General features: G+C 25.6%; 2 protein-coding genes across 2 annotated transcripts; both read right to left on the bottom strand.

Annotated features, from left to right (window-relative positions):
• Positions 1-13,729: 13,729 nt before the first annotated feature.
• Positions 13,730-16,047, bottom strand: LOC112759443 (purine-uracil permease NCS1-like). The gene is made up of 2 exons (XM_025808046.3): positions 15,516-16,047; positions 13,730-15,290 (listed from the first exon to the last, which is right to left on the bottom strand). The coding sequence occupies exons 1-2, from the start codon at positions 15,910-15,912 to the stop codon at positions 13,978-13,980; spliced, it is 1,710 nt and encodes a 569-aa protein (XP_025663831.1). The 5' UTR covers positions 15,913-16,047; the 3' UTR covers positions 13,730-13,977.
• Positions 16,048-18,216: 2,169 nt separating this feature from the next.
• LOC112759411 (protein RGF1 INDUCIBLE TRANSCRIPTION FACTOR 1-like) lies at positions 18,217-20,263 on the bottom strand. Its single transcript, XM_029293849.2, has 4 exons — positions 20,135-20,263; positions 19,807-19,945; positions 19,479-19,694; positions 18,217-18,730 (listed from the first exon to the last, which is right to left on the bottom strand). Exons 2-4 carry the CDS (start codon positions 19,909-19,911, stop codon positions 18,497-18,499), a joined length of 555 nt encoding a protein of 184 aa, XP_029149682.1. The 5' UTR covers positions 19,912-19,945; positions 20,135-20,263; the 3' UTR covers positions 18,217-18,496.
• Positions 20,264-24,559: the final 4,296 nt, after the last annotated feature.

The following is a 24,559-nucleotide window of genomic DNA, read 5'->3' as shown; positions in this document are numbered from 1 at the left end:
TTGACAGTAATTGACTAATTATCTTGTCAACAACGTCTAGGGTCGGTGTTAGTAATGTTCGATCATTAAAGTAATTACTTGACAAAATGGCGAAGCACTAAGTCCAGGAAGACAAAATCGATTAACTCATCAAATGTCTGTTCGAAATCTAAAACTATCATATCCATAGAAATCTCAATATCTAACTCTCCATCTAGGCTATCTCCTAGTAGACCATCACTAATTTTTAACAATCAATCACTACATTTCTTGAATTTCTATTAATTTCTATTTTCACATCTCATAATTAATCTCATGTTTCTCGACAGTTGTAAAACTTCAGCGAACTCCCAAAAATATAAAGAATTTATAATTGTATGCACTATATTCTCTTGAGATCCTCTTGTAATTACAGATAATATTTGTCTAAAATCTCCACTAAATACAACCATTTTTCTTTCGAATAGAAACTCGCAATTAGCAATTAATGTGTCCCTCATAACAATACATACTATGTATAGGTACTTCATCTCATATTAAACATGTCCTTTTCATTTTTTTAATGAGTGAACATCCAACCCAGTTTCTGTCCTTTTTTTTTCGAAGGACATCGCGATCCTTGTCCAAAAAAATAGGACAAATCGGTCACTATCCCATACTTCCATGGGACGTCGCGGTCCTTCTGTTATCTCTCCTTATCAAAACAGACAAAAATGTCATATGTGTCAGTTAACATTAATGATGTGGAGGTTAACACTCTGTTAAGTTCCTCGTTGGCCATTAAAAAATAGACAGAGGTCGATCTATCGCGCGTTATAAGTAAAAAAACAACGTTAAAGTAACTAGTTTTAAAGTTATATAGGATAATTTTACCTCCTCTAATTGAGGGGCATTCTGTGACAAAGGAATCTCTTGAGATTGACTGTCTAGACCTACACCACTTATTTTTTTTTCTCTTCTCTTGGTAGTTTTTTCTTATTTTTCTTAGCTTTTGTCTAACAATGATCACAATAGCACCACCAAGAGCTAAATACATATAACAGTATTATTCAGTTAGGACAAAAATAACAAAACAGCCTTAGGGACAGTTATAGCTCCAGTCACATTAATGGCCTTATTGCAATTTTTCTCTCCTCCTTCCTGTTATCATATGTAACAAATTAACATTACCGTCATTTTTAAAGACAACTAAATCCTTGATCAAAATAAGTTAGGATATTTAAACCCCTGACCACTCAATGCTAAAGACAAATCGATCCCTATATAACTCCAAGACAATGTACCTGCACATTGGTGGTGTTTTCTGAGACATCAATTCCAATCGTTTCAGCTTTCTTCTTCACTCCATTTGCCATCCTCTTTTTTCTGTCGTTGGTTTTCAGTTTATCAGTTGGAGGATTGGTGCATGTTTTATAATAGTGACATTTCTGGCCACATCTGTTGCAAGTGACTTCGAATATTTTCTTTGCCTTGTTTGGGTTCATCTCAGTTTTCACTGGATCAATTCTTCTATTTATCTTTGGTCGATGTGCTGATTTTTTAATTAGTGGAGGTAATGGTTTTGGTACATCAGTGAGCTTCTAGTACTCCTCATTATTTACTGGTTTCATTGTGTGGGCGTAAATAGTTCTGGTTACATCCATTGTTAGCCACGTGTGAACCAAGTCTTCAGGTTTCACACCAATTTTGTACATTGCTGCTATTGCATGTCTGAAAATTTGATGATGAATAATGCTCTCTACTACCAATCATGGTCGTCTAGGATTTGTATTTGGGTTGGGAGAAGAGTGAGAGATTAATTGCGTTGAATCACTTTTAAACCATTTTGTTTCAGTGAAGACAAAAAAATGACATCGATTTTTGTTTTTAATGCGAGACAGATCGACTTCTATCCACTTTTTAACGGTCAATGTGAAACTTAATAGAGTGAACATCTACATCATCAACGTTAACTGACACATAGGACATTTTTTTCTATTTTAGTCAAAGAAAATGATGAAAAGACCGCGATGTCTCACAGAAGTATAGGATAAGGACCAATTTGTTCTTTTTTTTTTTGAAAAAGGGTCGCAATATTATTCGTAAAAAAAAAGACAGAAATCGAGTTGAGTGTTCACTCCTTTTCTAACTTCACAAATTATTCCTGCATAAACCCAACAAATAAGAATTCAAGAAGCATATTGACCCAACCTAGACCCAATATATTAGCCCAAGCCTTAAGACGAATTACTAGGACCTAACTCATCTTAGATAAAGCATATTAATAACTACATTATTAATCACGCAATGAACATCTATCAAATTGATTGAAGTAATATTCATGATAGAATTAATTAGTTAAAAAGGATAGTAGGAGAAAAATGTAGTTCCACGTGAAATGTGTAAGTTTATGTGATGTCATAAAAGATAAGGGTATGTACCAACAGCTCAGCAATTTTAGATTATGTAGTTGGCCCTTTTCATTCGGATTGATTATTAATTAATGTAAATAATTATGACTATTGCACAACAGATAATTGGGCTTTTCATAATTAACATTTGAACATTGATACAAGCGTACCACCAAGTTGCTTAAATATAAAAATTTAATCAAATACATATTATAAAGCCATGAATGGAGAGTCAAATGCTATTTATAACACGCAATTAGCAACTTTTCTATTCGGAAAAAAAAAATTTGGTCAACTATTATCTTATATAATGTCAAAACTAAAAAATATGCACGTATGTATATGTATATATGGGAGAATATATATCTTCTCCTTTGTTGATATAGTAACAAGTGTAATTAGTTTTTTTAAAAAAAAAAACAAAAACTCTTTTGACAAAACCCAAATTGGCATATAAGAAATTAATTAATCCGATACGATATCAATAGAGATTTGAGAGGCTTTAGGTCTCTTATTAAAAAAATAAAATATTTTATTAAAATTTTGACTAATTATTTATCATCATCATATATATATATATATTATTTTTAATACACTGTCAATGTAAAGTAATTTTTTCCAATTATATAATATTATGTCAATAAAAATAATTACTTTTAATATCGACTGCGTGAATGATCAACGGATGTGATTGCACGACTGTGTAAAATGATTTACACTGTCAGTGCATCAAAATTAAACTATATATATATATAATATTTTAATTTTTACAATTTTAAAAGAATAAATATAAGGAGCTAACTTTTAATTAATAAATATAGGTAATTTTTTTATCGTAAAATTATTGTTAACTCTGATTTTTTAAAAGCCTTAGAATTTAAAATTTAAAATAAAAATATAATTTTAAAAAATTAACTAATATTAACTAGAAAAATTAATTCCCTGCTTAAACTTCAAAAGAATTATTCTAGCTCAAAATATATATAATTAAAGGAATCAATAGAAATGCGTATGAAATACATTGACAATTTGATGTTCAATCCATATATCCACACACACACACACATATATTAATTACATTGAATATACAATAATTACTAATTGCTCAAAATTACTCAGAGTATTTGCAAAGGATTCATTGCACGGACCTTATAGTTATAGACACAACTTCCATCCCCATCAAGCAACTTGATTTGGTGAAAACCATCATAGACATATAAACTATAAAGAGGTTCATTCTAGCTACTATATACAAATAAAAATCTATGTACTGGTTTTGGCTAACATGTTCATATAGCTAGTAACTACTAACTAAGCTATTAGTATTTGCAACTTGCAAATTATTTATGTCCACATTAAGACACGACCAACCATTACTAATTGTTTCAATTCTCAAGTCCCGTCAATGCCATAGTCATATGATTACCTATAATTCCCTAAAGCTGCTCAACATTCATAAAAAAGGACTATACCATAATAAATAAATAAATATTTAAAAACAAAAATTTTCTGAATTTCTGGGATTTTTCTTATTTTAATTTTCTACGGCTCTAAAGACTCAACTAATAGGTACAAATTAAAAAATATTATTTTTCCACAGTTCCTTATGAGACAAAAACTATGTCCCGGTTTTGCATTTTTCACATACACTTGTGCAAATGGAGTTGTACTTGTCAAATAATTAATATAGTATTTAATTTCTTAATATTTGATAAATACATAGTTGTCTTTTCATTACCTAATTAAGCCAATTGGCTAAGTGGTCAAGTTATAAGTGTGCTTCACAGTTTATAGGGTGCTACCATGCTTTATATTTTCTGTGAATGTCGGTGGAAATTTACCAATTTAAAATGCTAATGAATTTATTTATAAATAAACAAAATTATATAGTATTTACGAAAGATAATTTTTATATAATAAAAGTATCTAAACAATATTTTTATTTATCAATATATTTATTAATATTTTAAATTTTAATAGTATAAATAATAATTTATTCATCTTTTGTAAGTACAACAAATTAATTTCATTAATTATTTCTAGATAAATTCATTAGCATTCTAATTTTTTATATATAGTTTACTCCATCTTTTGTTTAAGTACACTAACTTTTTAATAGATTAGAAATAGTAAAAAAGACAATATTAATAATTTTAAAAAGGAGAAAATACAGTTATAGCGAACAAGTAATTAATAATAATAGTTTTGGAAAGCTGACAATAGAAAGCAGAAAAGCTAACTTATAAGGCAAGTCACATATCTAACAAAAATAACAACTTTTCCTTCTTTTTTTTTTTTCATTTAGAGAGACATCAATTCTTACATTACTTAAAATTAAAGGTCTTATAATCTTTATAAGTGTAAAATAATTATTATTTTTTTAATTAGTTTTGAGTGTAAATTAGACTCACTTAATTTCTAATAAGAGAAAAGGGTAATTTAGTCAGTACTCATTTTCTTTTCTCAATAATATTATTACTCTCTTCAGCCTTGATTATTATCTAAAATCACTACTCTTCCCATTGACAAGAAAGAAATTAAACCAAACCTGCCTAACAAAAATTTTTGGATATTAATAAAACCTATAAAATGAAACATTATTGCTGGCTTTATTCTATTGGGTTTTTAATTAATTTGTGTTGTATTTTGTAATAATTTTTTATTTAATTAATTCTTCAATTTCTGTTGATCAGTCTTTTCTATATGTATGTACTATAATTCTTATATGATAAATAATATTTATGCATGAAGCTAGCTACTAAAAACTAAAATTTATTCCGACCAAAACATTTCTTGGATCCATCTAAATTAAGAAAAGAGAAAACTACAAAGAGTTTGGTTGAAAATGCATGCATAGTAGCTAAGCTTATCCATGCATTACAGCTGTTGACTATTAATTCATGAACTTATGCACTTGTACTTATATATTTGTAGCACTTGTTAATTTAATTTATTAACAACAACAATATATCATATATAATAATAATAATAAGGTGAATATATATGCGCGTCAACCAATTATAATATTAATTAATAAGCTGAAGCCACAAATAATGAAGTCATGCTGAAGCTAAGTAGTAGGTGATCATGAATTATAATTAATTAAGTAAATTATTATTATTATTGATAGGGGATAATTTTTTATAATTAATTTATAATTTGCTGCTGAAACCCCTCTCTTATTGGATCACATCCCATGCATATGTATAGGTGCATGATACCAGAGTGTGATTGGTTTGAATTAAAGTAATATTTTGAGTTCAATAATTTTAAATAAATTAAAAAAAATAAAAATTAAATACAATATTATTAATGGATAGAAAATTATGCATTCTAATTTGTTAGGATTGTAAATTATATTTTTTAAGATAAGAAATACTCTCACGTATATCTTTACTAGAATAGAAAATTATGTATTCTAATTCGTTAGGATAGTAAATTATGCTATTTAAATTAGAATGTATAATTTTTTATCATAATAAAGATACACATGAAAGTATTTTTGGAGTATCATATTTATACTTAAATTATAGAATATTTTTATGTATATCTAAATAATCTATTAATAAATATAAATAAAACTTTATCTAATAATAATAATAATAATAATGAAGATGCATGGTGCACGTGTGAAGTGTGTGAGTTTAGAGAGAGAGAGAGAGAGAGAGCACTAATCTAAGCAAATACTAATTAATTAAGGTAAGATTATTTTAAGTATTACTATAAACAAATGTTAATTATATCTTGGAGTGTGTATAACTAAGTACTGCTTATTAGGATTGGGGGATGCTAATTGGTCACAATTAAGTTCCAGGTTTGGTCAAGGGTCATATAAATATTGGTCCCTATAAATATTTAATTAGTGTAAAATCAATATGATTAATTAACTATAAATGTAGGTTTATTGGTTGTCCTATGTTCCTGATTCTTTGCATGGTATTGTTGAATTAGGGTTTGGCCCACATCACCTTATAATATATTGTATGTGAATAATTAAAAAGAATAGTATATAAAACCAATTTTAAATCGGTCAAAAATAAAATAATTTAGTTAATTATAAATATAATAATTAATTTTATTTATTTATAATTTAAAATATTGATTATTAAATGTTTCACTACATTTAAATTAAAATAAGATATGTTCAGTATCATTGTAACGTGAATCATGGAAATTGATTTAATTAGTTTTCGTCTCTTTACCTTCTTTTTCTCTCTAAATGCCTAAAATACGATAAATCAGAAAACAGATTCAGAACCATCCAATTTACAAAAAAAAAAAAATATCTTAATATCTAGCATAAGTATCATCCACATGAAAATTTTAAATTTATCGAAAAATATTTGACTAATTTTTTGCTGAACCATTCTTTAGTATTATTGTAATTAAAACTACAGGTAGTAGCTTATTCATCTTATTTTATGTCCGGTAAGCTGTTTCTTTATTTATCTATTATTAATTTAATTTCTTCATTAATACCATCGCCTTATTAAGACCTTTTGAGTTTTGGTGAGAGTTTTTTTAGTTTGCAGAGAGATAAGAATGTTTGAAAGAGAATAAAATAATAGTTTATTAAATTTTAAAACGGCTTAAAATTAATTATTTTATATTATTTAATTATAATTTATCTTATTTTGTATTATTTATTTATTGTTCAAATAATTGAATAATATTAAATGTAATAACTGTATAATTATAAATATGAAATTATAGATATTAAGTTAAATAAAATAATTTTAAATTATTATCTTTTTAGTGTTGCTGTACAAAAATATTTACGAGACAATAGTAAATTAAATTAATATTTAATTTGGTCCAAAATTTTGCAAGTAAATTTTAATTTAATCTTAAAAGTTTCAATTGCCTATTTTTAATCTCAAAACTTGCAAATGTGTCTCACACTGGTCTTGGGGACAATTTTTAATATAAAAATATTAATGAAACTTTGATATGGATAAATAAATGTCACGTTAAAACTTGTAAAATGATACATTTTTAATTTTGGTGTTCAAATAGCCAAAAAATAACACCTTATCATTTGCCTTCTGAGAAAAAATTTCAATAAACATCATTTACTATGTTTTTGGGCTATTTGAGTGCTAAAATCAAAATATACTTATTTTACAGCATCTAACATAGCATCCAGCTGTCCACGTCAATATTTTATTAACGTTTGTACCTCGAAAATTGGTTCAAGGACTAATATGATGAATCATGTTCACAAAGTTTGAAGACTAAATAAAAATAATTAAAATTTCAGGGACTAAATTAAATCTTGTGTGCAAATTCAGAGATCAAATGGACTATTATCTCTAAGAAATCATTACAAAGCATTCCAAAGTTTTCTTACTTATTTTGCATTTTTTAATAATAATAATAATAATAATAATAATAATAATAATAATAATAATTATTATTATTATTATTATTATTATTATTATTATTATTATTATTTTGTATTTGTTAATTACTTCTTAAATAGTTGAATCATATTAGATATAAATGTGTAATTATGAATATTACATGTATAAAATTATAGATGTTAAATTATATTAAATAAGATAACTTTAAATTATTATCTTATTATCTTCCTAGTATTACCTAATTTAGAATTGCATTATGAAATAAGTGAATTATAAATATGGTGGAGAACATAAATTATCATAAAATTACTACTTCTAAAGGTTTAAGATGATAAAAAAGAATACATAAATGATTATATTTCTATCACGCTTTGTTAAGTAAGAATTTTTTTTAAATTTGTTTATATGTTTTTTTATTTGTCTTATATATTATTTTTATTTTTTGAAGTTCAATAAGAATTGAACTCTAAATTTTTTGTGTATAAAAATTTTAATACCATATCATTAAATTATTTTTTAAAAAATTTAAACTAATAAAAAAATATATAAATAATTATATGTCTGACCATTATATTTTAGGAGTTGTGTTATTTACATATATTGAGATATTCGTGTGTTATTGAAGTTTTGAATTGTAATCGGTTTAATTTTCCTGTGTATTTAGTTGAATATTAATGTTAAGATTAGACATACACCTAGCTTACATTTATAACTTCATTTCACACGTAGTGGAGACTAACATAAAGTTCAAAGTCTTTGAATTACGTTGACCAGAAATAAGCTGCTAGCTAGGAATCAACAAATAGTGACAATCAATGAAATTTAAAGGATATAATTAGGGTTTCATATCTACCTATTTTGATTTTTATATTCTTTTTTCACAAAACCCTCTTACAAATAAAAAATATCCAAACCTTAAATCTCAATATCTCAATATCCAAACTTTTTAAAAATATAATATTTATATATTTTTAATAAGGGTAAAGTATTAAATTGATCCTTTATATTTGGACGTAATTTTAATTTTATCTTTAAAGTTTAAAGTGTCCAATTTAAAATCAACAAAGTTTTATTTAGCTTCCATTTAGTCCTATCATGAAGTCAGAGTTAAATAATTAATGAAATATCTTACATGACAGCAGTACAGGAACAAAGTCGATAATCTGAAGAATAAGTACAAGCTCTAGAGGTACAAAATCAACCGTGGATGCATCAATACATTTATTTATCATTCTCCTTAATTCTATAGAAAACATTTCATTTAAATTGTAAGAAAAATAATAAATAAAAGTATTGATGCATCCACGGTTGATTTTGTGTCTTTGGAGCTTGTACTTATTCTCCAGATTATCGACATTGTTCTTGTACTGTTGTCATGTAGGACATTTCGTTAATTATTTAACTTTGATCTCATGAAGCTAAATGAAACTTTTTTTTATTCAAATATGACACTTTAAACCTTATGAACCAAAACAGAATTACGCTAAAACATAGGAGACCAATTTAAAACTTTACTCTTTTAATAAATTAAATTAAAATTGATTTTCAATAAAAAATATAAATAACAATAACTATATTTAATAAAATAATTTTAAAATTAAAAAAAATCAGACAATATTAGATATAAAAAATAATAATAAATTTAAATATTGATTAATATATAAAATTTTATTAGATTTTTTAATATTTAATAAGTACAAATTTATTTATTTATTTATTTATTCATTTTTTAATTATGTGTGTATAACCTAACCTATATGAATACCTAGGTATCTAATAAGTGGCCAAAATTCATAAGCTATAGATAGCTTATTGCTTTCTAAAGACAAAGCATTTAACTTCACAGCCAAGCATATGAGTTCGTGATTACTGACAATATTACTATAAAAGCTCAATAAAAAAGAACATATTGATCAGTTGTTCGTTGTCCAAATTAAAATAGATGATGAATTGATGATGATGATCGATGAGCATATTCTTTAATTTCCAAAAAACAACTAAGTTCAGATTCTAAGTATCTATGCTATTTTAGATTTGTGGTATACATTAAGCCTCGATCTTTGAAAAAGAAAATAAAATCAAAGCAAAGAATCGGATCGAAGAGTGTACTTTAAATTAATTAATTAATTAATATAATAAACATAGTTGAATAATCAACTGCAAACAAAAACAACTTTTCCCCTTTTTATTTATTTATTTACTTATTTAGGTAAAGAAGAATATATATAATGAAATAAATTCAAGTAAATATGAAATCTTGAAAAGAAGTTTGCCAAAGAATTTAATGAGACCGTTTGAATTCGATTCGTTAGTAATTTGTCCATAAACTAAGTTCATGACTCATAAGTTTGTAAATCAAGTTTAAATTTAAATTTGAACTCGTATATTAAATGAAATGAGTTTTAAATTAGATAAACTCAATTTATTAATTCATAAACGGACTTGATTATATATATATATATATATATGTTATAATTAGTTATATTAATATATATTTCGTATTTTATACACATATATACAATTTTTTATATGTAATTATAACAGATAACATAAATAATAATTGATAGAAATAGAAGTTTTTATATAAAATTATAGATTATGTTGATATTATTTGAGTTAACTCACGAATTTGAACCTACTTATGAGTTTTTTGTGAGTCAAATTTAAATTTTACAAATAACTTTGATTGTTAATAAATTGAGCCGTGAGTCAAATTTAATTTTTGTGAGTCAAATTTAAATTTAGTCTTATTCAACTCAAGTAAACTTAAGTTACTTTTAACTTTATGTAAAAGCTATAAATTTAGCCCTTTTGTTCCAAAGAGCAATTATTATAAACCTAAACAATATGAAAATTGATATAATAAATATTTAAAAGATGACAGATATAGTAAAAAAAAATCTAAAATTAATTTATTTTTGTATTCATTAATTACTACTAAAATAATTAGATAATATTAAATATAATAATTATATAATTATAAATATTATGACTCAAATTATAGATGTTAAATTAAATAGAATAATTTTGAATAATTGTAATGTTACTGCGCGCGTGTGTGTATATATATATTTTCCTTAAACAAATAATTGCTCTCTTTTATTTTACTTTTTTAGGTAATAGCTCTCGTTTATTTTCGATAGGAGAAAATGGCCTCTTTTCCAAAATTAAAACTGGGCCTAGGCCCAAATATTGCAAACAAATCCAAAAATGAGAGATGAAAGCATGGCATGGCATCTTAATCCAAAACAAAAACCAAGACCCAAAAAATTCCAAAACAAAACCCAACAAGTTCTTGATTATCTAAGCTGATGGCATGCATCTTAATTAATTGGTGGATTCAATGGTGTAGAAAGAAAATTATTTCTACATGTGTAGAAGGATAGGTGTTAATGTATTAGTAGTTTATATTAATGGCTCTTGGATGGGAAAGAATTAATTAGAGTACATAATTGTTGATTCATTGGACCCACAAAAAAAAAAAGAGTGTGTGACATTATATCTATGTCATAAAGACAACTTATTAAGTTTTTTTATTTTAATAAATTAAATAAATATTTTATTTATTAAAATAAATAATTTAAAAAATAATTACCATGTAGACGAGATATATGTATTTATAAATATAAAAATATATTTTATAAAAATAATAAAAATATTAATAATTTAAATTAGACCAAACTCTTAAAAATAGAACATTTCAATTAATATGAAAGGTGTACGATCTTAATCGTACTACTTCCATCCACCGGCTTTTTTATTAGAATTTACACTAAATCAATTCAAATAATAACAAGGCTGGATTCGAATCCCCAACACTTACTTAAGCAAACTAGTGAGCTAACCACTAGACCAAGTTCATTAATTAGTTAGTTAAAACCGCCTATTTCTTCTATTATTTTGAAACTGCTCATCTTTTCTATTATTTGAAACTGCTTATCTTTTTTATTATTTGAAATATTCTATTTTTAAGAGTTTGATTTAATTTAAATTATTAAAATTTTTTATTATTTTCAAAAATTATATTTTTATATTGAAAAAATACACATATCTCGTTTATAGTAAGGAGATATATAAAAATTGAAAAAATACACATATCTCGATACGGATAAAATTATCTCATTTACAGTATAAACAAGATAAGAGATGCTGATGTATTTTTCTAATAATTTTTTCAATTATTTATTTTAGAAAATAAAATATTTATTTAATTTATTAAAATAAAAAAATTTCCACATATTATTTGATTTATTGTTAATAAATATGTATATCACTAATCAAATTAGAATTAAGTCCATTAGATGAAAAAAATTTTGAAAAAAAAATAATATTTTTTTAATATTAACCAAAATATTTTTCATAGAATTTAAAAAAAAAAGATTTGAAAACTAACTTACTTTCACTCTTAAAATTATTACTATTAAAAACGAAAGAATGTATAATTTAAGTAATAGGTAATTACTATTCATTTGCTATGGTTAACAAATTTAATTTATTTTTATAATTATATGTCCTAAATATATTACTAATTATTTTTGTCTAAAACATTTTATATCGTTCTAATTTAGTCTTTTGTTCAAAGTTAAATATTTTCTTCTAAAAAAATGAGACACCTTTAATTATAGTAAATTATCAATTCAATTTATAAATTAAAACATGTAAAATATTAAAAATATAAAAATAATTAGTAATATATTTAGGACATATAATTATAAAAACAAATTAAATTTGTTAACCACGGTAAATGAATAGTAATTACCTATTACTTAAATTATACATTCTTTCGTTTTTAATAGTAATAATTTTAAGAGTGAAAATAAATTAGTCTCCAGATTTTTTTCTTTTTTAAATTCTATGAAAAATATTTTGGTTAATATTAAAAAATATTTTTTTTCAAAATTTATTTCATCTAATGAACTTAATTCTAATTTGATTAGTGATACACATATTTATTAACAATAAATCAAATAATATGTGAGAATTTTTTATTTTAATAAATTAAATAAATGTTTTATTTTCTGAAATAAATAATTTTAAAAATTATTAGAAAAATACATCAGCATCTCTTATCTTGTTTATACTGTAAACGAGATAATTTTATCCGTATCGAGATATGTGTATTTTTTTAATTTTCATATATCTCCTTACTGTAAACGAGATATGTGTATTTGTAAATATAAAAATATAATTTTTGAAAATAATAAAAAATATTAATAATTTAAATTAAATCAAACTCTTAAAAATAGAATATTTCAAATAATAAGAAAGATAAGCAGTTTTAAATAATATAAAAGATGAGCAGTTTCAAAATAATAGAAGAAATAGGCGGTTTTAACTAACTAATTAATGAACTTGGTCTAGTGGTTAGCTCACTAGTTTGCTTAAGCAATTGTTGGGAATTCGAATCCCGCCTTATTATTATTTGAATTGATTTAGTGTAAATTCTAATAAAAAACGCCAGTGGATGGAAGTAGTACGGTTAAGATCGTCCACCTAGAGTTTGGTCTAATTTAAATTATTAATATTTTTATTATTTTTATAAAATATATTTTTATATTTATAAATACATATATCTCGTCTACATGATAATAATTTTTTAAATTATTTATTTTAATAAATAAAATATTTATTTAATTTATTAAAATAAAAAAACTTAATAAGTTGTCTCTATGACACAAATATAATGTCACATACTCTCTTTTTTTTGTGTGGGTCCAATGAATCAACAATTATGTACTCTAATTAATTCTTTCCCATCCAAGAGCCATCAACATAAACTACTAATGCATTGACACTTATTCTTCTACACATGTAGAAACAATTTCCTTTCTACACCACCTAATTAATATAAGAATAATTTAATTTCGAGGTCTTCAATTCTTAATGTACTTTTGTCTTCCACTTTAATGTTCAACTTCTAAAAGGAAAACATAGTTAGATCAATGCATGTAACACAGGAAAAAAAATACTAAAAAAATTAAGATATCTACTCAGAAGTTTTTAGTAACATAAGCTCTCTGCATAATTGATTAATGCCATATTACATAATCAATCATAAACAATATGAAATCTCTTTCACTTAAAAGAAAATTGTTCTGAACATTTTTAACTACCAATGTGCTTATGTATATACAAACATTGAAAAAAATTATGTCCTAAGAAAAACCTGCATAATTATACTATTCAAATAAGTCAAATTTCTTCTAATAAAATTCAAATATCGACCATCTAAAAAAAAGAATTATTTACTTTGACGAGGACAAAAGAGATTCTCCTCCGACATCATATTTATCCGGTTTACTTCTGAAACTTGACAAGATCCAATGTAAGAATCCTGCAAAAAAGAAGCTAATAAACCAAGCATTGTTGTAAATCACAACAAAAACATCAGGAACAGAACTTGCAATTCCAACTTTCCACAAGAAACCAGGAAGCACAGGCAAAATCCCAAGAAGTAGAGCCACAATTGCAGCCACATTAAACCCCTTATAATAATAATATGCACCATAAACACTCCTTGAATACAAATCATTAACACTCAAATGTGTCCTCTTTATAAGATAGTAATCTGCTAGAACAACTCCTCCAATTGGACCCATAATTGCAGAATAACCAACTAGCCAAGTGTAAACAAAACTCTCACTTGATCTCAAAAGCCTCCATGGTTGAAATGCAATGCCAAGTAGTGCTGTTAAAATTGCACCTCTTCTAAATGTGAAAATCTTAGGACTAAGATTAACAAGTGCATTAGCAGGTGCAACAACATTAGCAGCAATGTTGGTAGTTATGGTTGCTAGGCTTATACCAAAGATTGCAAGAAAACAAGTTGTTAATCCTCCAATTTGACCAAGAAGCTGAATTGGGTTTGAAATTATTCTACCAAAAATGACCTTAGTAGATGATGTAACAGCTAAACCAACAAATGTGAATAGTCCCATGAAAATTGGTAACCCCATTTGACCAATGATTTGATCATGTTGACTTTTTGCATACCTAGTGAAATCAGGTATGTTAATTGCAACTGTGGCCCAAAAGCTTATATTAGCAGTGATTGAAGGGAAAAAAACAGACCAAAATTGTGAGCTTGTAAGCCTAGAAGACAAAGACAACATGTGACCAAATCCACCAGCATTAACATAAGACCAAACAAGTAAACATGTTGTAAGAAGAATTAGTATTGGAGCTGAGTACTTCTCAAGAATTCTAATTCCATCAATTCCTCTCCAAACAAAACCCAATTGGGCCACCCAAAAGCCCAAAAAGCAGAAGAATTCAAGTGGGGAAGTTCCAAGCCAAGGTAGGTAGTTTGAGAGTGATGAATTGTTTTTCAATGATTGTGGCAGGAGAAGGAAGATTGCTTCACCACCAATCCATGATTCAATTCCATACCAACCACAACCAATTAAAGCTCTTAAGAGTGTTGGAATGTGAGCACCATTGATTCCAAATGAGGATCTTGCAAGAACTGGGAATGATATGCCATAGAGTGTGCCAGGGTGGCCAGTTAGAACAAGTGGAACCAATAGAATCATGTTTGCCACAACAACTGTTCCAATACCTGTAACATGTTTTGGCCCAAATAGCCAAATTAGTACTTTTCAACTTAATATTTTAGTATTTTGTTTAGTAGCAATTACAACTACAATATATAAGAAAATATATAAGAAAATTTTCAAGTGTATCGTAGTACCGGTATTTCAGTGATTTTTAAGCGTTGACCTAATCACTGATACACCGGTATGATACACCGGTATGACGATAAAATCTTCCCAATATATAATACCTTGCCACCATGCCATGCCAAGATCAACAAGGGAACCAGCAAGGTAGTATGAAGGGACACCAACAACAAGACCAACCCAAAGGCTTGCCATTTCAAAACCTGTGAGTGTTCTTTGGCTTGGTGAAGTTGGCTTGAGATCTTCATTGGTGAGAGATGGATCAGGCTCAAACAATTCTGAACCATCATCATTTGATGACGATGGTATTGAGATAGAAGAATTGGAGCATTTCATTGACAAGTACTTGAACTTATAATAAGGTGATGGGGTAGCATGAAATTGATGAAAGGCCTTGTTATTCAAAACTAGTGAGAAAGAAGAGCTTGGAATTTTTGGATTGGAATAATGAGATTGCTGCTGATGAAGAACATGGAATTTAGATCCTGATAACATGTTCATGGTTGTTGTAATTGATTAATGCAATGAAATGCAATGAAATGGGGAGTGTGATAGTGATAGAGATTATGAATGAGTGGTGGAAATTTGGTAACGTCACTCTATAGATTATACATAGATAATATAAAATACAAATATGTAAAATTAAAATATATTATTTTAATATATATTTTGCATCTTTGGTTTAGTATCTTGTCAAAGTTTTATTTTATTTTTTGTGATTTTTTATTTAAATGATAAATGTTACTTGTTGTAATATGTTGGTAAAAGAAGATATTAAAATTAATATATTTTAATTTTTTTATATGGCATTAAACTCTTTCATTATAATAAATTAATAATTAATTTTTGTGGTGATGATGTTTTTTTGAATTATTTTTCTCTACTCTCTTTAGGTTGAGTACTAATAAAACTCTAAAAAATATTATTAAATTAATTATTATGTATTTTTGTATAAATACTTATTTATTTATTTTTAATATATATTTTATACAAATAATTAATTTAACAACTATTTTTTTTAATATATTGGTTGTAAAACTATATATAAAGAAAAAGAATGGTTAAAAATATCCTGCATATACAATTATTGGTGATTATCCAAATATTATTTGTAAATCTAAATAAAGCTATTAGAAAATGCTACATCTTGATGCAACTACTCTCTTTTTCTTTTCTTTCCTTTTTAATTTGTTTTTAAAGAGGATGTACCTACTACTTCTTAGTTAAATGTGGATGAAGCACATTTTTTTAAAATTGAAAACTTTGAGTAGCCATCAATTCATATCTGCTCTACCTAATTGCATTGGCTTATTACTTTATTTTAATTAAGTAGAAAAATAATATTTCGTAAAAGGTAATTAATCCTTCATTTTTTTGTTTTACTCTCCTCATTTTCAAATTCTATTCTCTTGGACTAAAAAAGCACCGAAATAAAAGAAATTAATGAAATTAAGAGTCCGTTTAAGAAATTTTAAAAGTAATTTTTTTGGGTTTTCAACTTATGAAAAGTAGTAGTATTAATGTCTAGTACAATTTTTTAAATCAAATTATAATTTTTTAAGAAGTTATTTAAAAACTTATAAAAAAATTAAAAAAATAACTTTTTTTCATAATACTACTACTTTTATCATATTTCTTTTAGAATAAGCACTTTAAGAATTAAAAATATAAACATAAAATAACTTATTTATAAATTATTTTTAATATAGTCATTTATTATTTAAGTTACTTTTTAAAAAAACTTAATTAAATTATTTTTTCAAATTGGGCTAAGCAAAGAAAGTTTTGACTTTTGAGTTTTGACTAAAGCGTTGAAGTTCTCCTAATATATGTAATTTGATTACAAATTAAAAAAAATAATTACAATATATCTAGACACAAAGTTTACTCTTTTTTAAGGGGAAAGATTTACTTGAGAAACAAGGGAATAATATAATATAACTTGAATTTTAAAATAACTAAAAAGAATAAAAGAAACATCCTATTCCCAATAGCTATTTAACATTTACATGCACATATTATATGGAATGCAATAATGCATATGAATGATATAAAACAATGCTCAAAGGTGGTGTTATATTCATGTGAAATGGCCCATGTGGATGGTGGGCCATTCAAAACTAAAAAAATGGACACCTCAAACAAAGTCTTGCTTTTTAATTTGTTAATGACATCTACACTAGAAATTATCAAGGATATATGTTAAACAATTTTGCATTATTGGTTCTTCACAAGGGATAATTTGTTGTTTTGGGGACCCATGATCAAAAGGAAGGAACTTTCCTATACCCTTTTATGTTCTTTTCTTTTGCATTTGTGGACAAATGAAACCCTCTAACCAAACCTACTACTATTCCCTTTTCTTTTTTCCTTTTACTAAAAAAATAAATTATACTAACAAGATTCCCCAAAGAAGGGTTGTTTGTTTGTTTCAAAAGGAAGGGAAGAACAATAGTAATATTATTTTCTATAATAAATTTTCTAAATTGGTATACCTAAAAATTACTTATATCTATAAAAAATAGTTCTTGAATACTATATAAAATGGAAAGAGTTTTAAGTATACCGAAAACATTGGTATTCCAGTTGTTTTAAGTATATCGAAAACATTGGTATTCCAGTTGTTTTAACTGTTGATCTAAATTATAAAAAATATATATAATATGTATTAATTGAAATCAACGGTTAAAACAACTAGAATATCAGTATTTCCGGTACACTTAAATTTTTTTCTATAAAATGATAACATACATATTGTAGTACTATAAAATGAGATTTTGAATTAGAAAATTGTTAAGTTGACAATTCCACAAAACTATATCAAGACTCCAATTTTATTTCAATAATTAAAAAGTGGACATTAACTATGGATACCATATAGAAAAAGACATGTATGTATTATGCCTTTAATCTTATCTAACATAAATCAAATTCTTTGTTTTTTGCATTTATGCTGTTTATTCTTAATATTCACTTTTAATATACAAATAATTAACATGAAGAAGAAAAATAATTGATGGGGTGTTGAATATTGAATTATGTACCAATTTTTGAAAGATTAAAAAAAAAGGGAGAAGAATAATGACTAGGAACCAAAAGGAGCCCTATGAGGAATGCCTTTTCTTCTTCTTGTGTTTGAAGGAGGTGGAGGAGTGTAAATGTTTTGTGGTGATCCTTCACCCAATTCTTCTTCTTCTTGATGATGATTCCTTGAAGACATTGATGATCTTCTTGATGATATTCCCTCCATTGCTAATGCTTCATTGATCTTATCATCCAAAACAAAGCTTGCATCCCCATTCCTCTTTATTCCCACAAGCTAGTAATTCAATCACATTCCCAACAAAATAACAATTAATAACCCTATCAAAATGGACCAATTATATATACATATATATATATGCATCATGCCATGTGCCAATCAATTATTCAATACCTAACCCAAAATATAAATAAAGGGTAAAAATTATAATGTTCTTTTTATTTCTAAAAAACTAAAAAGTAAACTTTGTTTTAAAGAAAAAAAGAATTGAAGTAATATGTGACAATGAATACTTTTTTGTACTTCATAAAATGTAACATTAACTTCTATTTTAAGAAACTATTTTATGTGATATTTACTTGATTTCAAAAAAGTAAAACCTAATTTACCCAAAAGTATAACTATTATTACATTATTACATATGTATGTATATATAGGCTAGTTATACCTATGATTAATATAGTTAGGGGAATTATAATGATGATGGTGATGGGCTTTCAAAGGTTGGTGATGATGTATGGGTGGTTGGGTGTATTACCCATATGATGAGAGGGAGATTTGAGTTATGAAATGATGCTCATTTTGACAATGATATATGAAATAAATTAAATTGAAAAAAAAAAAGTAAAATGGTAAATTAATTAATAAATTCACGTGAAGTTGATATCTAAGAGTCGTTAGATGAAAATTTAGTCAAATCAATCAAATTATCTAATAGCTCTCATGTATCAACTTCACGTGAAATCGACTGCACCTGAATTTTCACCAAATAATATATGTTAATGCTAATAAATAAATTAATTACCTTGCATCCCAAAGAACAGAAACGAAAAGGGTCCAAAAGGCTTCTTCCACAAATCTCACAAATGTGAGGAACCCCTTTTCCAGATTTGGGTTGTGGCCTCTCATTCAAGAACAGAACTCTAGCACTGTTGATTACATATGTTTGAACTCCACTTATGTCCAACACTTTCTGAATTTCAACCACTCTTACAACATCATGGTATGAAGATCTTCTTATCTAAATAAAAAAAAAAAACCCAGGAACAATAATGAATTTCATAATGTATATATAGAATGTGCATAAGATATAAATGATGCTACATTATTATATATTATATAGTTTTTTTTACCTGAATTACTTGATGATCCTTGTGCCTTGAAGAGCGGCAATAGAAGCAAAAAGCATCACCATTGTTGTTATTATTATTATTATTATTGCAGTCAAGGCAGAACATGTTACACTCACTCCTAGCTGCATCTCCATGAATCCTACATACATTGAAAAATGGTGTTTGTAGCAATCTCTCTAGCCATGGAGGAACCAACATTGAGTCCTGCTCAGACCCCAAATATTTTGGGAGACCAAGAAAAAAATTGAATCAATCTAAATCATTATGAGAATTGGAAAAAAAAAATAAATATATATGGTACATTATATACATATTAGATATTACATACCATAATAATAATGTAATAATAATAACAATGTGCTTCAATGGTTGAGTGAAGAATGATATTGGGATTTCCAATGAGAAAGAAAGATAGAGAGAGAGAGAGAAAGAAATAGAGAGAGAAAGGAAAGAGGGTTGAACTAAGAATTCAACAATACACAAGAAGCTAAGACTATAGGGACAAAGGTGGGGAGTGATTAAATTAATTAAATTAATTAATTGTTAATTAATGAATGAATTAATTAATGAAGGAAATGAAATAGTGCTATGTGAATGGAGGGCTGAGATTGAGTGAGGTGGCTGAGGAGGAATGAGAGGCGTTGGATTTGTTGCTTACGATTTCATAGTTTGGATCTTGTTAGCGTCTTTATATGATGTTTGAGTCGGCTAAGGCATCAATATCACACCTCACTCAATAGCTGTATCTCCCAAATTCATCCACGATCAAGAAGCTAGCTACCTGCCACGTGGCATTGTATCTACCGTCCATCTAAGATTGGTGGCCCCCATACTCCTAATTCATGTCATCACACATTATATTGTACTTCCTAGAACTCTAAGACATGCCATCCCATTTATTTCTTAATTTACTCATTATTAATTGAGATAGTTTTTAGGTATTTTATAGTGTTTATCAATAAAATGATTTGTTTTTTTTAGATGTTTTGCTAGTAGTAAATACAAGAAGAGTAAATCTTCAAATTCATTTTTAAAACATCTCATATTTTTTAATTTGGCTTTTAAAGATGTTTTAAATTAAATTTATCTTTTAAACATTTTAAATTGTTATATTAATATTTTTATAATTTTCTTTGCTCATGATATTAGAGTTTATTGATATAACACGTTAAGTGACATCACAATAATATACAACTGGCAATTTTAATTGACTACTATCATAATAAATTTATGCTATTAGATCAAATTAATTCTAATTGATAAATCTTAATCCATTGAGATCCTCCTTAATTTAGGATTAATTGCGCCATGTTCGCAAATTTTAATGCAAAACTAACACGACTAACTTAAAATTTTTGAAAAGTAAATTTGATTAATTTTTTTAAAAGATCAAATCTAAAAAATGAGTGATATTTTAGGGACGATTTTGATTATTTAATCAAAAAAATTATTCTCGTATTGTATATAAATGAAAAGTTATTCATGGGATAAATAAAAAATATTAACTATCACAAAATTATTTTAATTATTGAAAATGTGAATAAAAATGAGTTTAAGAAATCTTTAAAGTGAGTAGAAGAAGACAAAAATTTTATCTTTGGATAATTAAAATTAAAATTATTTTTAAAGTGAAAGCCTCACTTTAGAAGATATAGACCTATAATGTTGAGATGAATAATAATAATAATAATAATAATAATAATAATAATAATAATAATAATAATAATAATAATAATAATAATAATAATAATAATTAAACAACAACCGAACAAAATAAATTTGTGAGGAAATTAAAACTTTTGATAATTATTGGGAGGCAAATGGGTTATATATATTGAAGAGGAAAGTATAAATAATTGATTAAGTGAAAAGGAATGGGAATTATGCGGTGAAATGTGTGGCTCCGAAGCTTGGTATCCAAACAAAGTGTGGCTTCTTATATTTTCATCAAAAATTCAATAACCTTGCTATCAAGCAAGACATGCTTTATTGGTGTTAGCCCCTTTAATTAGTTTCATTTTTAGATGGTCATGAAATAAATTAAAGCTCGAAAAACACAAAAGGTAAACATAGATCGCACATTTCGCATTTGCAAATTCAAGAAAATGATTGAATCACTAAAAGGTCAATATACAAAAGAGAGACCTTAAAGCATGAACTTCCTAATGGAAACAAATATATAGAGAAAAAAAATGTCAGCATTGTTTGATTTGCAAATTTTTTTTTACCTTTTTAATATTTTTTCATAAAATTACAAAAAAAAAAGTGAAACAAGCCCTTAGAATTTGATCTTTTTAATGCAATATTGATGTAACAAATTAAATTTAGTTGTTAATGAAATCTTATTAAGAAATTATTAAAATAGTGATCGATTTTAGCGATCAATAAAATTAGCTTTTTTTAATACAAAAAAATATTGATCGTTAAATCAGTTGCTAAAATGTTAACAATCGAAATTGGTCGCTAATTCTAATTTAACAACCGATTTAAAAAAATGAATTACTAAATTGATTGCTATTTCTGTAATTTCTTGTAGTGAAATATTGTCGTATCATTGTATTTTTTTATAATTAAAAAAAAAGTAGAACAAGTCCTTAGAATTTGAATTTTTTTAATGCAATATTGATGTAACAAATTATTAAAATAGCGATCAATTTTAGCGATTAATAAAATCAATTTTTTTTATACCAAAAAAAGGTTGATCACTAAATCAGTTGCTAAATATTACCGATCGAAATTGGTTGCTATTTTTAATTTAACGATCAATTTAAAAAAAATCGATTCCTAAATCGATCTTTATTTCTGTAATTTATTGTAGTGATATGTTGTTGTATCATTATATTTAATTGAGTATTGTAGTTTACATAATTTTTTCAATTTGTTGATGAATATAACCATGATATAGTAACACACATAAAAAAAAATTGTGAGATAAATTATGTTAAAAGTTATTCCAATCATTGGAGTTTAAGTATAACCAACAATATTGCGTGCAGCTTTTGTCAAAGTACTTTTAAGTACAATTATTCATTAAAAAAAATTTGTTCATATTTTTGTTTGATCTATTTGTACTTCAAATTATACTACTGACCTAATTTGGCAGGTGCTATATTTTCCTCTCCGGAAATTCTTACCAAGGAATATATATGTGACCTAAAAAAGTTAAACATGAAAAGTACCTGTATTGTGTGAAGTTTAAAAATAAAGGGAAAAGTTGGAATAATGTTAAAAAAGTTGAACTAGTGTTTTCACAGTTAATTTTCATTTCAATTTCATTTTCTAATTAAATATAGGGGGCTCATTTTATAATCAACGTAATGCAAGTTTAATATGAGCAATTGATATGGACCTTGACCAATAGTTTCATGTTGCAATCATAGGTCGGATATATAATAAGAGTAATCAGTGCTAGAAAGAATTATGTCTTTTATCAAATTTTTAATTAAATATAATTGTGTTTAGTAGACATTTACATATGGTTTTGGCTTTTCATTTAAAAAATAAATACTCAAACTGGTCTTAGAAATTTTATATTAAACATTTTAATTTTTTTTATTTTACAATTCTAGATGTTTTAGAGAAAGGTTAACCCCTCTATAAAAAAAGTAATTTCTTTTATATTAATATTTTTTTAAAGGTTTAATTACTTTGTTGGTCTTTATAGTTTCGCAAAATTTTCAATTAGGTCCTTATACTTTTTTTTAATTGAATTTCTGTACCAATTTTTTTTTTCAATTAGGTCCCTCTTAACAGTAATTTGCTTAATTTTATAAGGACCCAACTAAAAAAAATAGTGCAGGAACCCAAATAAAAAGAAAAAAATGTAGGGACTCAATTAAAAAAAAATTAATGTAAAGACTCAATTAAAAGGAAAAAAAAAAGTACATGAACCTAATTAAAAATTTTGCGAAACTATAAAGACCAATATGATAATTAAACCTTTTTTAAACTTAATATTTTGTAATAAAATTTGCAAAAGATATATTTGTTTAACATACATATTAAAAGTTTTATTAGAATTAATAGAAATACTAATTTGTCGACAAAAATAATTTTGAGACTTTTAAATAATAAAAATATATAAAAAATCAGAGTGTCCAACCTGAATATTTGTTAGAAATTAATTTAGATGTTTACTCTAAAAAAAAACTTAAATATTTATTTTAGTATTTACGTTTAGATTCTAATTTTATTTTTTTTAAAGCAAGTAATTGCCTAATCTTTCTTAAATGTAAGTACACATCCAAATCAACCAGGTTAGTAATTTTTTTTGTGGGATTGTTTTAAAAAATTACAACACAAACTTAATAAGATGTAAGGTGTTAAAGTTATCCGATAAAAAAACCAATTTAAATTGGTCAAGTGATCAACTTACTCATTCACTTAAGTAAGTATCGGAGGTTTGAATCTCACCTTGTGCATGCAGCTCTCCATTAGTCAACAACAAACTCTAAAATAGAGTTTAGATCCGTGACGGATCCGCGGACAACAAAAAAAAGTTATATGCTAAAAAGGGTTAAGAAAAGTAAATAAGCTACATATAATTAATTCAAAGTTTAAGAAAGTAAAGTGTAATTTTTTATTATTATTATTATTATTATTATTATTATTATTATTATTAAATTGCATATTTGAAAAATAAAAAAAGACTCAGATTATAAATTTGTACATTTTAAGACTTTTAAAGGCTACAATAGGCATACGAATGTTAAAAGGATAAAGTGTAATTAACCCTACTAATTATATGCTAATT

The sequence above is a fragment of the Arachis hypogaea genome, chromosome 2 (assembly GCF_003086295.3).
Source record: "Arachis hypogaea cultivar Tifrunner chromosome 2, arahy.Tifrunner.gnm2.J5K5, whole genome shotgun sequence".
NCBI classification, from domain to species: domain Eukaryota; kingdom Viridiplantae; phylum Streptophyta; class Magnoliopsida; order Fabales; family Fabaceae; genus Arachis; species Arachis hypogaea.
The sequence above is the reverse complement of the archived record's forward strand: the minus strand, read 5'-3'. Positions and strand labels throughout refer to the sequence as shown.

Excerpts from the sequence above, each read along its gene's own strand:
- LOC112759411 (XM_029293849.2), bottom strand. The coding sequence starts at position 19,911 with ATGTTCTGCCTTGACTGCAATAATAATAATAATAATAACAACAATGGT. Across the intron at positions 19,695-19,806 it reads AGGATCATCAAGTAATTCAG|ATAAGAAGATCTTCATACCA; the intron begins GTAAAAAAAACT and ends TTTTTTATTTAG. Across the intron at positions 18,731-19,478 it reads TCTGTTCTTTGGGATGCAAG|CTTGTGGGAATAAAGAGGAA; the intron begins GTAATTAATTTA and ends TTGAATTACTAG.
- LOC112759443 (XM_025808046.3), bottom strand. The coding sequence starts at position 15,912 with ATGAACATGTTATCAGGATCTAAATTCCATGTTCTTCATCAGCAGCAA. Across the intron at positions 15,291-15,515 it reads TGGCATGGCATGGTGGCAAG|GTATTGGAACAGTTGTTGTG; the intron begins GTATTATATATT and ends AACATGTTACAG.